General features: G+C 49.1%; 1 protein-coding gene across 1 annotated transcript in view; it reads left to right on the forward strand.

Annotated features, from left to right (window-relative positions):
- The first annotated feature begins 3,573 nt into the window (after positions 1 to 3,573).
- Positions 3,574 to 14,609, forward strand: part of Samd5 (sterile alpha motif domain containing 5) — a 47,262-nt gene continuing 36,226 nt past the window's right edge. Inside the window, exon 1 of the mRNA XM_048354258.1 lies at positions 3,574 to 4,329. Within this exon, the coding sequence (XP_048210215.1) occupies positions 3,847 to 4,329 (483 nt within the window). The 5' untranslated portion in view covers positions 3,574 to 3,846. The remainder of the gene's footprint in view (positions 4,330 to 14,609) is intronic.

The raw sequence follows: 14,609 nt of genomic DNA on the forward strand, positions 1-14,609 counted from the left end.
GCTTCAAGCCGAAACCACCAACTCGCAAAGCACAACCTGGAACATTCAGTACCCTCCAGCCACTGTCACCCAGGGTGCTCCTTAAATCCCTCACGCCTTCCCACCATTAGGCCTCCGGTCTCCTGAAGCTCCTCAGTCACCATGGCGTCCTTCTGTAGCTTTCCTTAAAATTGATCTAGTCCCTTGAGGCGTTTTCTGCTCTTTCTTTAGTCTCATACCCCACAAATGGCCTTTGACCCCTCCCCCCCAAAATGTGATGTGCCCCCTGGAACAGAGCAACAGATCACCTTAGGTAAGGAGCCTGATTTTCTGCATCTCTTCTTCCTGTACACAAACTTGGGTGCTGGAGATGATAACACTGAAGACCCTCCCAGCTCTAAAGACATCTGAATCGTGTGTGTGTGTGTGTGTGTGTGTGTGTGCATGTGCACATGCGCATATGAGTGCACCAGTACTAGGGTTTGAACTCAGGGCCTTGCTGTTTTGCTTGGCTTTTTCTGCTCTGGCTGGCAGTCTACCACTTAAGTCACACACCTTCCTTTGTATTTTTTTTGCTAGTTAATTGGGGATCAGAGTTTCCTGGACTTCCCTGCCCAGGCTGGCTTTGAACCTTGACCCTCAGATCTTAGCCTCCTGGGTAGGTAGGATTACAGGCATGAGCCACCTGTGCCCAGCTTGACTTCTGAATCTGTTAGTCAACCACTGTTCTTGCCAGTGTACTCTGAACTTGTATCTCGTGTCTCTCTAGGAGGTAGACACACCTTTCAGCTGTAGGTTCTGCATTTCAGCTGAAGTTCTGCATTTGTGATTACACCCAGTAGACTCTAGAATTCACCAAGGAGGTCAGTATGCAAGCCAGAGGGAAACAGAAGCCCTGAATGCTCCAAGGAGACTTGAGCAAGTGAATAAGAAGTTCAAGTCCAAAGGAAATAGAAGAGGAAGTGGTGGGGAAATATCTCCATTGCCCAGCCTAGTGAAGTTTATGACAGAGGTCAAAAGTGAGTAGGTTTTGTGATTAACAATGATTAATTTATAAACAGCCTTCCCTCCAGAGAGCAAAGAGTCCTTTATTTCCTAATTGGGCAGCGCTGTGCCCATAAATAAAAGAGAATCACAGCTGCCTGAGGAGAACACACTCTGAGGAGGCAGGCTTGTTCTTGTCTCTCTCCTGATTTACTAGATGACCTTGGGCAAGTCATTTATCTTCCTCCAATACAGTTTGCCTAATTGTAAAATGGAAATAAAAATACTCACTGTCTTTGCTGAAGATTAATGAGAGAGATGAATGTTCCTTTTCTCCCAGAGGGGAAAAGACCCAGTATAGGAAAGCAAAAAAACCTGTTAAGTTCCTTTCTCAAAACTTAACAACATAACAATAAACTCCTAGAAAGCTCTTAGCGTCCTGGGTGAAAACAAAGCAAAAAAAAATTCACCTTTGATTACTAGCTGGGAGTTTCAGGCCTGTTTGGTCTCACAGCTGCAATCTCCAAGCCTGGCTCTGAATTTATTCCTCACAAGTTCAACACTTCTGCTGTGAGCAAAAGAACAAATCAGTATTTCCGCGACTCACTTTGCTTCCCGTGGAAGGATACTGGCTACTACGAGTGGTGGTAGGCAGATCATCCCACCCTATCCCTAATTTTCCCAATAAATAATGTGCTGATCATTTCCTGATTTTCTTTAGTAGCATCATTCCAACCTACGGGAATATTTCCCCTTTAAGAGTCAAGTCTTTACGAGGGAGCGTTGAGATATAAAGATAAACGTGATGTGAACATGTATCCTTGAAAAGGGTGTGTGTGTGTGGAGGGGGGAACCCGTTAGAGCCATCTTAAAGACCAAGTTCTAGCTGAACAAAACGAGCTCTGGAGGCTTGGGCAACGCCTTAAAATTCTCCAGTGTGGGCGCTGGGGGGCGCTGTGGGTCCGCTTTGGCGAGGACGAGGTAGCGCCGCGCGCTGCGCAGGGCGGGCCGGGTACGTCCCTCCAGCCAGCGCCCGGGAGCGGCGCACTCCCCCGCGTGCACCGCCGCGAGCCGGGCGCCCGCAGGGCGGCCTGGGTGACCCAGTGCCGAGCCCCGCGCTGCGCAGGGCGGGCCGGGTACGTCCCACCGGCCTGCGCCCGGGAGCGGCGCACTCCCCCGCGTGCACCGCCGCGAGCCGGGCGCCCGCAGGGCGGCCTGGGTGACCCTGTGGCGAGCCCACACGCAGCCCCACAGCTGTTCGCATTTGTGTCTCCCCGGGCTGCCCCGACAGACAGCTGTCTTTAACGTGAGCTTTTCGAGTCCGGTTGCGGAAGGAAGAAACTGGGCACCCACCCCACCCCACCCAACCACAGGGCGCATTTCAGGTGCGCCCACTCGGGAGCGTTTCCTGGGCGTAATGGACAAAGCTGTCCTCAGATCGCCCCGGGGTCGCGAGGATCTGATCTAGGGAGCAATCCTCCGGCTCCCCAACTCCCCCTACCCCGTCGGGTGCCCGCGCCGCAGCTCGGGGGGGGGGCGAGGGGCTGGCACGCCCCGGGAGGAAGCGGGGAGACCGGGCCTCGCTTCCCCACAGCCTTCGGGGTCCCCAGCCAATCCCCAGCCCCGAAGGCTGATGCTGCTGAACTCTATCTAGAGAAGCAAGTCCCACAGAGTCGCCTGAAGCGAGCGGCACGGTGGGGGTGGGGGGCGTTCCCGACGGGCACCCGAACCCACGCTGGGAGAAGGGGGCGTCGGCCGCCGTCCGGGCTCTCCCGGACTGAGCGTCGCCCGCCCCGTGCGCCCACCCGGGCGGCAGAGCCACCGAGGCCACCCCGGCCCAGGCCAGGAAGAGCGGGGGACGTGGGGGAAGGCGCCGGGCGGGCGCGGGGAGGTGACCCGCCGGAGAGGAGAAAGTACGGCCATTCCCAAACTTTCACAATCTGGGGGTGTCGAGGGAGGGAGGGAGGGGCGCCCGCAGGAGCCGCAGCCAAGCCCGCGCCGCCCGCGCCGGGACCACCGTGGGTGACCCCGGCCGCAGCCCGATCGCCGGGCGAGGATCGAGCGTGAGCGCGCGATCGGAGAGGAGCAAGCTTCGAGGCGCGTCCCGAAGGGAGGGAGGACGGACGGACGGACACCAGAGCTCCCCGCCTCGCCCCTCCGTGCGGGGGCCCCGGGGGCGGGCCCTGGGGTGGGCCTCCGGGCGCACCCGCCGCCGCCCTCCGCCAGGCTCGGGAAGAAGTGAGCGCAGGGACGCCCACGGCCCGGAGAAGTCGACAGCAGCGAGCAGGAACCAGGGCGGCCGCCGAAGCCCACCGGGAGGACGCCGGTGGTGCCCGGCGCACGGCGAAGCCCGGCGCGGGGAGCCCGCCTCGCCGGTGCGGGGCGCGCGCGCGCGCGCGGGAGAAGGATGCGGCGCGCGGCCCCGGGACGGTCCCGGCTGGGGCAAGTCCCGGGCGGGGCGGCGCGGCGCTGACCGGCGGGGACCGAGGGGTGTGCCCGGGCCCCGCCCGCCTCCGCCCCTCCCGCGCCCGCCCCGCGCCCCTCCCCTCCCCTCCCCTCCCCTCCCCGTGCCGGCGGCGGCGGCGGCGCATCCAGGGGCGGCGCGGAGCCGAGCGGCTTAGCCGAGCCGCCAGTGGCTGGGAGCTCGGCGGTGGCTCGGGGGATTCCCTCAGCGGCTGTCACGCTGCTGCCTCTCCCCGGCGGCGGCTTCGGATGGCGTTCCTCCCGCCCGACCCTTCGGCTTAACGGGAAAACTTTACGGCGGCGTCTCCCCCCCCCTCCCCTTCGAGGAACCGATCAAAAGTTGGGCGAACTGGTGGGTGCGCGGCGCGCGGCGAGGGCGCGGGGAAGGCGTTCTCCCGCCCGCGGTGCCCCGGCCCCGCCATGTGCACCAACATAGTTTACGAGTGGCTGAGAGCGCTCCAGCTCCCGCAGTACGCCGAGTCCTTCGTGGATAACGGTTACGATGACCTGGAGGTGTGCAAGCAGATCGGGGACCCGGACCTGGACGCCATCGGGGTGCTGGCGCCCGCGCACCGCCGCCGCATCCTGGAGGCTGTGCGCCGGCTGCGGGAGCAGGACGCGGCGGCCGCCGGCCTCTACTTCACCCTGGAGCCGCAGCCCGCGCCGCCCGCGCCGCCCGCGCCGCCCGCCGACGCCGTGCCCCCCGGCCGCCGGGGGGAGCCGTGCGGCGGCGGCGGCGGCGGCGGCCTGGTCCTGGGCACTCGCGGGGACCCTCGGGGCCAGACGACCGCCCCCCGCAGCCGGGAGCTGGTGAGCTACCCCAAGCTGAAGCTGAAGATTATGATCCGGGATAAGCTGGTCCGCGACGGCATCCACCTGAGCAAGCCCCCGTACTCCCGCAAGGTAAGGGGGGCGCGCGGCACGGGGGTCCGGGGGGACCGGGCGGGGGGCGGGCGGCCTCTGTGGGGGCGCGGCGGCCGGTTCCAGGACAAGTCAGGGAGGCTGGGGTATTTGGGATTTCTGGAACTCTCTTCTGTTTTCTGTTCTGTTCTGTTCTGTTCTGTTCTGTTCTGTTCTGTTCTGTTCTCTTCTCTTCTCTTCTCTTCTCTTCTCTCTTCTCTCCTCTCTCTCCTCTCTCTCCTCCCCCCCTCTCTCCTTCCCTCTATGCCTCCCCCCTTGCTTTTCTTCCTGGTGCCACCGGTGGTTGCTAAGACAAGACCCCAAGACCCTGCGTCCAGACGTGAGGTCTCACCTGTCAGGACGAGGATTGGCAAATCCCGAAGGCCTCTGTAGTAGTTTGGGTTGAGGGGGTAGCAAAAAAAGGAAAGAAAAGGCTAATGCGTTGCTTTTGACATTCCGATTTTGCTGTGTTAACTTCCCTTGCTTGGAGTTTCGGTGTCGGGAGAGGATGGAGCCGCGTTGCTCTGGATTCCATCTGGCTGAGCTCTGGGCAGTGCTGAGGATGTGAGAGCCGTCCCGTGGACGTGAACATCCCGGGAGAGCACAATGAACCAACCCCCCTAAGCGCGCTCGTTCCCCAACTGCAGGCCCCTGGAGGAGTGAGGGGCTGGCGCGAACAGAAGCACGGGGGGGGGGGGCGGGGGGGCATGGCTTGGGTGGGGAGGGGGCGCTCTGTGGTTTTCCTTCCAGACGAAAGGAAGTAGGTGTGACTGAGACTTTGCAAAGTCCAGGTGGACCAGCAAGAGGAGAGTGGGACTCTCGCTGAAAGAGGACTTCCCTCTCCATGGAAGAAGTTGGAAAGTTCTGGAAGCCTCATTGCGATGAAAGTTCACGCGTGACGTGGGTTTGGAAGGTTCAGGGGGAAAGTGCTGCTTGGTGGCAGAGCTCTCCGTGAGTTTAGGTAGGCAGAGCAGCGAGGGTAGGCAGGGAGTGTGAGGGAAAAGACGGGAACCGAACCGGGGTGATTTCAGTGTTCTGTGGGTGTCTTCCGCCCTGGAGTTGCTTCGTAGCCATAAGCGAAGGTTATAATGTCTGTCTTGGAGGAGGAGGTTCGAGAGGCAGCTTTATGAAAAGGAGATAAAGTAGATGGGAATCAAGGCTTTAATATCATTCACCTCTTATCTAGCAGGTAAGGAAGGTGAGGCTTGAGAATACAAATTGAGTTTGTAAAGAGAACAGGTCGGGAAGATGGGTTTGCCTCACACATTCGACCTCCCTTCCAGTTACCTGGGCCCGCGGCACCATGGCTGTGTTCCTAAAACCCGGGGGGTGGACAGAACAGAATTGCCGGTGGGGCTGGCCTTCGAGGATCTCTACGGTACCAGAGAGACCCCCCATCTCTCAGTGGGTCACAGACTTAGTCCTGGGCCATGTGCCTGTTTATTTTTTCTATGCTAGGAGGTCCTGGTGGGTTAGCTGAAGGGATGAGAGTATCTGAGTACTGAGAGAGAGAGCCCAGCTCAAGCCCTGCTCAACTGGGGATGTTGGGAGCAAGGTGGGTGACTAAGGGGTGTGTAGTTAGTGTTCAGGAACATAGCCGTGGGATAGGGGTCAAAGGCTGTGCGTTTCAGGTGAGCAGCTGGCATGAAGGAATGCATCTTGATTCTGGTTTGTACAAAGCCTGGAAAGGCAAACTTCAGTGCCAGACTTTGCAAAGCCTTTGAGGATGAGCAGAGTCTGTTTGTTGGCTTTGAACTGTGGGTTCCTGTGTAGGTCTATGAGTCATAGGGTAATGCACTTTTGTCAGTCAGATTTTATATTCAAAACCTCAAACATGTATTAGACTGTTTGCCTTCTGTGCAAAGAACTGTTTAAGTTGACTTTGTTCACTTACTGAACTGCGTAGCTCAGGTTGGCCTCAAATTGGTAATCCTTCTGCCTTAGCCTCCTAAATGCTGAGACAGGTATGCAGTAACATGTCTGGTTTTCAACTTGGTGTCATATAAATCCTATACTGATAATGTTTGATAAATGCCCTGTTCACTCTCTGTATATACTTACCTTGCCTTTTCCAGATAAGAAGGAATGCATTGGAGGCACAAGTGTTCTCATTACCTCCTTCATAGATGTTCCAGCTGTGACCCAAAAATTGGAACTGACAAATTTTATCATGAGCTACAATAATACACACCGATGTAGGAATTTTAATTAAGGTACTTGCACTTGAACATGCAAGTGTCAAGTAGCTGATCACGTTCATTTGGAATTTGTTGCTTAGATATAAATTGGCTCTCAAGTGTTGGATTTTGAGGGATTTAGAATTTTTCTTTTTTTCTCATACAACTCATTCCCTCAAGAACAGTGTTGAGAGTTTTTCATTAAAGTGTGACTCACATTGTAAGTTTTTCACCATCCTTGGCTCTATCATTAGATCATGTAATATATGTGCATTTGGCATTCTGTTTGCTGGACCGCTTCAGCCTCCTTTATAGACTGTGTATTAGGAATCCGTTCATGTTTGTACATTGCTAAGGATATTAGAGGGTTTGCCATCGGATCAAACCAAAGATGATCAAGATGGGGATGGTGAGTCTTTTGCAAAGGAGTGTTCAGTTGAAGTACTTCTCCAAGAATTACCTGAAAAGACTGTAGGATTTGCTTTCATAACAGTGAAGGTATCCTGGCTTAACGACCAGCAAGTTACAAATGCGGGTAAAAATCGGGTGCTCATGCCTTTAATCCTAGCTACTCATTAGGCTGACATCTGAGGATCATGGTTCGAAGTCAGCCCAGGCAGAAAAGTCCCTGTAAGAGTCTTATCTCCAATTAACTACTTAAAAAAAAAAAAAGACTGGAAGTGGATCTGTGATAAAAAAAAGGTAGAGTGCTAGCCTAGAGCACAAATAGGCTCAGAGACATTGTACAGGCCCTGGGTTCAAGCCCCACACCGACCAAAACAAAAAAGCAAGTAACAAGTAGCTTCCTCCTTGTTTTCCCAGGAAGGCTGTAGTTTTTGCAAACCATGAACTTGAAAGGAGCTCCAGCCTTGAAACCAGAGGCCATTAGCTGAGCTTAGGACAATCCTTGACTGGGCTCAGCTTCCTTGACTACATGATTTCAGTGTTTGTGACATGGAGGGGTAATTTTTATGTCTTAAGCCAAGCCCCTCAATGCCATGCATTCCTGTGAGCTCCAGTTACTGTGGGAGGGAGATGCAGATAGATGTCCTGCCTTCAGAGATCTCAAGGCCGGCAGGGAAGACATTAAATACAACGGGCAATAGCGATGACGTGGTGATAGCTTTGATGTCCTGCTCCGGCTCATCCATCTTGGAGGAGGGGCTGCTGGAGGAAGTGGCGTGCTGGAGACCACTGGAACCAGCGATGATGTTTCACAGAGGAGAGACTGGTCAGAGAATGACCAGGTGGAGCAGGAATGGAAACTAGTCTGTGGGGAGTAGCAGTCGCACCACTGAGGACCCTAGCAGTGGTAGGCATGGGAGCAGAGACAGGACGTGCACCACCGTTGTGTGGTATGTGACTAGGGACAGGGAGGACAGCAGCTAGAGGAACAAGGGATCCCTGAGATCAAAGGAAGGATGGTTTGTGTTTAAAGCTGAGAACAACTGGAGTATGTATAAAGGCTCTGAAGACACCCAAGAAGCCACACACTTGGAGGAAGTGGGAAATAGAGCCCAGGAGAGGGGCAGGACGGTAGCTTACTTCCGGTGGACAAGAGTTCCTTTGCCATGGTAGAAGAGGGCAGGAAGCAAGGGGACACTATCTGTCAGTGATGGGTTACACTGAAGAGTCGTTTCTCTGGCCAAATGAGGATCGAATGGAAAGTCAGATTAATATTTGGATAGTAGATGCCATTAGTGGATGCTTATCACTGTACTCAAATATAATCATGGTCCAATAAATGGGATAAGATTAAATACAATCACACACATAGAGAAGAGTACCCTCACCATCCATAATTTGTAAGGCAGGTTATGCAGTCTGTTTTCTTGAGTTCTGTGACGTGTTGCAATGCTTGTGAATGGGGTTAGGGCAGGTACAAAGGGGTAGGTAGCATTGTGAAGGTGCAACTTAGGTCCAGGGTTAGAGGGATAGACTTTGAGACGTCTTCACTGAAAAATACCTCCTTGTTCATCAACCAGTAGAAAGTATTTGAGTTAGTAAAACCTCACTGGACTGTGCTGCATGAGGGTTAATCTTCATTTACACTTTAGTGTGAATTGAATTAATTAACAAGACACCATGGTAATGAGGTCTCTATGGATGCGCTGGAGAGGGCTCGCCCAGGATGGAGGAATCTGAGAGACGGAGGTGGCGTGAAGTCACCAGTATGTGGAAGACACAGATGAAGTACTTAGAAATTCTAGAAGGAGAGATCGGCAAAGATGATTTGTGGGTCTTTGGGAACTTTTGCCGGGAGTCTTGAAAGAAGCTACAATGATAACCATTACTCCTGCCAAGAATTTCTTCTGCTGGGCAAAACAAGTAGACTTCACTTTTTCCAACTCAATTAACATTTGAACTATCCTTGATCTAGATCCTTTTGGCTGTTTCTGATTTAATGTGGATGGACCCATCTATCCATGTGCATGAGTTCAGGGTCCTCAGATTAGGTTTGCAGGGATCTGGAGAGAGAGGGTCTTTGCTTTCATGTGAAAGGTTCAATCTATCACCTGACATATAGTAAGTGAGCCATATCAAAGTTAAACGTTATTTCTATCAGCATCAAGGGTTGAAGAATTTTGTGCTTCTGTTCATTTCAACTGGTATAAAAAGGTCATCTGGTAGGAACTTGAAGACAGTTCAGTGATAATATTGACCACCAAAAATATGTTTATTCCTTAAGTGTTATTGAAGAAGGACTGGAAGTTATAATAGTCATCTTACAGAACATTTAGAAGAAGACAAAGCCAGGAGGGAGGATGAGTTCAAAGTGTCACTCGGGCACACAATATGAAGAGTTATTCATTCTCAGCCACTAATCTCCAAATCAATTCTTTATCCTGGATAACCAACCCTGAGTAACTGTCACAGGCATCTCTTGAAATCCCACAGTCGGCTATTTCTTGTCTTCTTACATGGAGTTAGTATTGGTTTCCTGCTGGACTTCATCCAGGTGAGAATCGTAAGCTGCTCTTCTGTGGGTGCCGTCACGTAGCAGTGACAAGCACAGGCTCAGAACCAGACTGCAGAGTTCAAGGCCAAGCTCTGGTCCATGCTGGCCTGTCTTTCACTCCTCCATATGTGGGACTACCTCACAGGCTTGTTATGGAGGTGGGATGAGCTCACGCTCATGAATTCACTAGATGAACATTTATATCAGTTGTCTAGAGCTGCCCCAACAAGTACCACACATGGAATGTTTAAAACAACAGAGATGTGTTCTCTCACAGTTCTTCTGGAAGCTTCAAGTGCAAGGTGAAGGTGTTGGTCTTGCTCTAAAATCCTAAGGGAATGCACTGTGATTCAAGTACAGGAGCTTGCTCAAGGCTCCGGGCAGCAGCCTCATGCACTGCTACCACCCCAGCCACCACTGGGTCTGCTGAACTTTATGGCCCAGGTGGCAGGGTGACTTGGACCACATGTGGGACCACATGTTGTAGACTTCGTGCTGTTCTGGTCCTACTCAAAACCATAGCAAATGGGTTGAAGCAGCTCACTTAAAGAGGGGTGTGTTGTCCTCCACATCCAAAGGGAGCACCTGAGGCCAAAGACACCTTGTGCCCCTGAACCACATCACACTCCCCCCACCATGACAGCACTAGACCCCTGAAAATCCACTGAAGCAGATCTCTGACATGTTGTCCGATTCATTTGCCAGCTTTTGATCTGCAGATGTCTTACCCATGGGTGGCGTCACTGTCTCTTGCTCACTGTGTGAGATCAATAGGATGGGCAGGTATCTCTGAATGAGGTCTGTGGAAAGGACAGGTGTCCAGGATCGCTGTGGATTCAGTTGTGATAGAGCTGGAGGCATGCGGCACTCCTCAGGTCAGACAGCCAGAGCCTGTGCTGGCATGGCTGGCCCGAAGCAGATGTTTCTGGTGGGCTTTTGAGAATATATTTCAAACACCCTGACTCACGCTAACTACTGGCCTTGGTTAGCTCCTGCTACCTTGAACCGAGATTTCCTGGGGGTAAAGCGGGCTCATATAGTATATACTGTATCTGTACTATATCAAATATATGTACTCATATGGTGTATACACTGTAATATATATACTTGTGGTATACATATGCACATATATAATGGGTGTATATATGTATATGTGTACATATATACACATTCAATATATATATACCATGAGTATACCTATATAAATATATACTACATCATATATATCATATATGATATACATATACACACATATATATACATTCAGTGAGCATACTATATACACGAATATATACTCTACTCATATATATTATATATGATATACATATATATACTATACTCATGTAGGAGTTGGTCAGATTCTTATTTACAGTATAGTATATGAATATAGTATATATAGCATATTGTCATATTATATAAATGTGTATATATTATAGTATGCATACTGTATTTAATATATATTCTACTATATGAGTATACACACACACACACACACACACACTACTACGATTTATCAATTAGATAAAACTGAGTACAAAAGAGCTTCAGGGCAATCTACAAACCGAAGTTTCCAATCAGGATGAGATGGATATTTAGTAATCTATTGTGGTGGATCATACAAATAATGTCCATCAATTTCTATGTACTAAATATGCAATAGTGAAAATGATTTTTTTTTTTGCCTGTCCTGGGCTTGAACTCAGGGCCTGGGTGTTGTCCCTGAGCTTCTTTGTACTCAGGGCTAGTGCTCTACCACTTGAGCCACAGCGCCACCAGCCTTTTCTGAGTATTTTACTGGAGATAAGCGTCTCAGGGACTTTCCTGCCTGGATGGACTTTGAACTGTGATCCTCAGATCTCAGCCTCCTGAGTAGCTAGGATTACAGGTGTGAGCCACCAGTGCCCAGCTATGAAAATGATGTTTTAAATAAGCATTTACAAATTGACATGCTCAAAATTAGAATGTCATCTTCAAAACAGTCATGCGGAAGATTACAGTGGTGTGGCAGTCCAGAGTATTTCTGGGAGGATATATGCCCATGCCTTTTGGGTTAACTTCACTGGGATCAAGCTTCTCCTCAAGTGGTCTGGTTTGAAGGCCTACAGGCACTGAGAATCAAAGCAGGCAATCATAAGGATTGACATTTTGGGCTGGGCTTGTGACTCAAAGTGGTAATGCACCTACCTACTAGCAAACACAAGGACCTGGGTTCAAACCCCAGTACCACAAAGCAAACAACAAGAAGAAAGAATAGCATTCATTAAAATGTGCAGTGGAAAACAGAATCTGACAAAAAAAAAATAAGGTTCCGGGTTTGTCTTGTTTTTTTATGTGACTTGCAAGCTGGCTTTTAGAGTTACAGTATTTATAATCTTTTCCCTGCTTTTCAGTCCTTTAAGAAATATGCTCCTTGTGTGTATCCCTGTGTATGAACACACAGCAGAGGTCCTGAGTGCTGTGGGAGGGGTGATCTGGGTGGCAGAGACCCCGGGAAGCTGCACCATGGCCTGAGCTGCCTGGCCGTGGGATGCCCAGAGGCTTGGATGCAGGGATGAAGCCCTGAGACCTGGCCATGGCTTCTCCTGCGGTTCCTAGAAGTCTCTCTTGCCCACATGGCCACATGAGGTCTAAAAGGGCTCCTAGTTGAACTCATTCTTCCTTCCTCGCTCTCCAGAGAAAAATAAGATATTGAAGGCAGTGGTACAGAATTAAATCTGCCTTCTCTCAAGAGGACACATGAGACATCTCTCTCTCTTGGGTAGTAAGACCTACCAAGACAAATAGAAGAATACGAAAGGCATTTTGATGAAAGGTGATTCTTTATAGGTTATTTAAGTGCGGAGATTCTTGTTTACCAGCCGTGTGTTCTGAGGAGCATTTTCCTGAAGTTAAGTGAGGCAGGTGGCACAAACTCTTTGGAAGCTGGTGCTTGAGATAAACAAGAGCCATTCTGAGGTAGGGAGGAACTTTGTCCCACGGTGAAGGAAAATAAATACACAGGACCTGGGAAACTCCTGGTTTCAAGGCTGTAGTCTGTGTGTGCTTAGAAGCAGCACTGAGTCCTTGGTGTGGTATTATTTCTAACTGTATTGGTGTGTCGTGATTGTTGTAGTTCCTTTCTGTGTTTCAGCCACTGACTTGGACTTGCAGAGGCCTGAGAAGAAAGCGAATCCTTGTTTTTTAGTCGATATAAAAACTATTAAGGGCCAATAACTGCGATCATGCCAAAAGGCATTAAGTATACAATCTGTCTTACATAAAGACTAAGTGACATCTAATAGTTTAAAGAGATTTCATTACTGCTTCTAATTGAAATAAATGGGCTGAGGATCTCTAACAAGCTTACTGTTACATTTTCATAAGGTTATAAATACAAACAAAATAAGACCTTCTCCATTAGGACACATGTTAGAAAAGTAAGAAAAAAAAATCATTGGTATAGGTTCTCTATTGAAGAGGGTGGACAAATTTTAAGTTTTTCTCCAAGAATGTAGTAAGACTAGAGGGGTAGCTATTGAGTTAGCCAATCAGAATGCATTATTATATAAACCCCACCTCCATTTGCTATAGGAGGTCACTGGCCTCCAGTCAGGATCCTCCTGAGGGCTGATGGCTGTGTGACCATATCTGGTTGGACAAAATTAGTTAAATAATAGCTAAACTAACTAGTTTCTTGATTCTTTAATTTTAAAGCAACCAAGCATTAAGAGAAGGAATATATTTCAATGTCTAAAGTATTCAAATTTAGTTTAAAATATTTTACCTCAACTATTGAGTAGACTTGCACTTAAAAAGCATTATATTTTGCAGCTTATATTCTGTTTTAAAATTTTTGAGGTGAATTAACATTTAAAACAATGTTTAAATGGTTATTATTATTTTTTTACAGAGGGATTATAGTTACACAAGTCAGGTAGAGTACATTTCTTTTTGGTCTCTGTCACTCCTTCCTTCTCTCCCAGTTTTTCCCTCCCATTCCCCACCCACAAGTTGTATATTTTGTTTTAACATTTTTTCCCTTTTTTTTCACTCTTTGTCCCTCCATGTCTGTGTTTAAAATGTTTAACCCAAGTGAAAACTTCCTAGTGGGTACACAAGAATAAAATCACTAACCAGCAAAAAGCCAGAAGTGGAGGTGTGGTTCACAGGGTAGAATGCTGGCCTTGAGTGGAAAAAGCCAACTGAGAGCACAAGGCACAGAGTTCAAGACCCAGTTCTGGTATACACATGCAAAAAAGATAAATGAAAACGTGATGCTTGATTTCATAGACTATCAAAACTCAGTAGTAACTGCAGTAATTATTGAGGCTAGCAATATTTTTTTCTTGGAGAAGTGTATCAATATTATAATTTTACTGGCAGTGCACATCTTATTAAAAAGTTTTGTTTTGCTCTTAAGAAACTCTTTACTGTCTGCTACTAGGGCCAGTTTTCCTTTGCTTTGTTGATGCAAGAGATACAGACATCCTCACTTTAAGAAGACTTCTTCCGTCTGTAAAAATGTTGCCCACCTCTGTCTCTCAGAATCGATAGCTATGTCCATATGAACACATAAGATGATGCTAAGCGAAATGAACTCCAAGTTATGGAAACAAGTGGTTTATCAGTGTTGTTATTTTCAACATACCATGTGAAATTATGCCCTTTTTCTTTTGTCTTCCGTTCCCATGGTTTTATCCCTGATGCCACTGTAACTGATTTTGGTATCCTGGATATTGTATATACGTGTATTGGAACTAGGGAAGGGAAAGAGAATACCAAAATCAAGAGACAAAGGATAAAAAGACAAACCAATGCAACAGCAATACTTATAAAACTATATGGTATAAACCAACCATACAGTTGTGTAGAGGGGGAACTGAGGGGGGAGGTAACAAGTTGGATAAGAAATGTACGCACTGCCTTATGTAAGAAACTGTAACCCCTCTGAACATCACTTTGACAGTAAAGAAATGAAAAAAGAATTGTAGCTTGAATTAAATGGTATGATATAGATGAGGTTACTTTGTTGACTCTCAAAGAGCTTTCCAGATGTAAGGTGTTCTGGTTGGTAGCAAATAAACCATTACATTCATAATCCAACTTTAAAAACATTTCTGTGAAATAGACATTGAATTGAGAGAAGTTGTAGGATAAGGGTATGGATT

The sequence above is a fragment of the Perognathus longimembris genome, chromosome 9 (assembly GCF_023159225.1).
Source record: "Perognathus longimembris pacificus isolate PPM17 chromosome 9, ASM2315922v1, whole genome shotgun sequence".
Classification (NCBI taxonomy): Eukaryota; Metazoa; Chordata; class Mammalia; order Rodentia; family Heteromyidae; genus Perognathus; species Perognathus longimembris.